This window comes from Antrostomus carolinensis, unplaced genomic scaffold (genome assembly GCF_000700745.2).
Source record: "Antrostomus carolinensis isolate BGI_N321 unplaced genomic scaffold, ASM70074v2 scaffold49187, whole genome shotgun sequence".
NCBI lineage: Eukaryota > Metazoa > Chordata > Aves > Caprimulgiformes > Caprimulgidae > Antrostomus > Antrostomus carolinensis.
In genome coordinates, this window is record NW_010330420.1 from 1 (window position 1) to 239 (window position 239).

Consider the following 239-nt stretch of genomic DNA (forward strand, 5'->3'; position numbering starts at 1 on the left):
GGCAAAGCAGCGAGGGGGCGAAAGCCAAAGGTTTGGGGTGTTTTTGGTGTTTATGGGGTGTTCCCCCACTGCTCCGCTGCTCGCACATGCCCTCGGGGTGCAGACATGCGACTCGGCTTCCGTTTTCCCAGCGCAGCTGCTGTGGGAGAGGCTTTGGGGAAGGCGCGTGTGATAGCCCTGGAATCCCCGGTAAAGCCTTCGGCGGTCCCGTAAGGCAGCGCTTAAATGACAGCGGCTGG

General features: G+C 61.5%; 1 protein-coding gene across 1 annotated transcript in view; it reads left to right on the plus strand.

Annotated features, from left to right (window-relative positions):
• The first annotated feature begins 86 nt into the window (after nucleotides 1-86).
• VPS26A (VPS26 retromer complex component A) overlaps nucleotides 87-239 on the plus strand; it is an 11,235-nt gene continuing 11,082 nt past the window's right edge. The window contains exon 1 of the mRNA XM_010172905.1: nucleotides 87-209. Coding sequence (XP_010171207.1) covers nucleotides 87-209 — 123 coding nt within the window. The remainder of the gene's footprint in view (nucleotides 210-239) is intronic.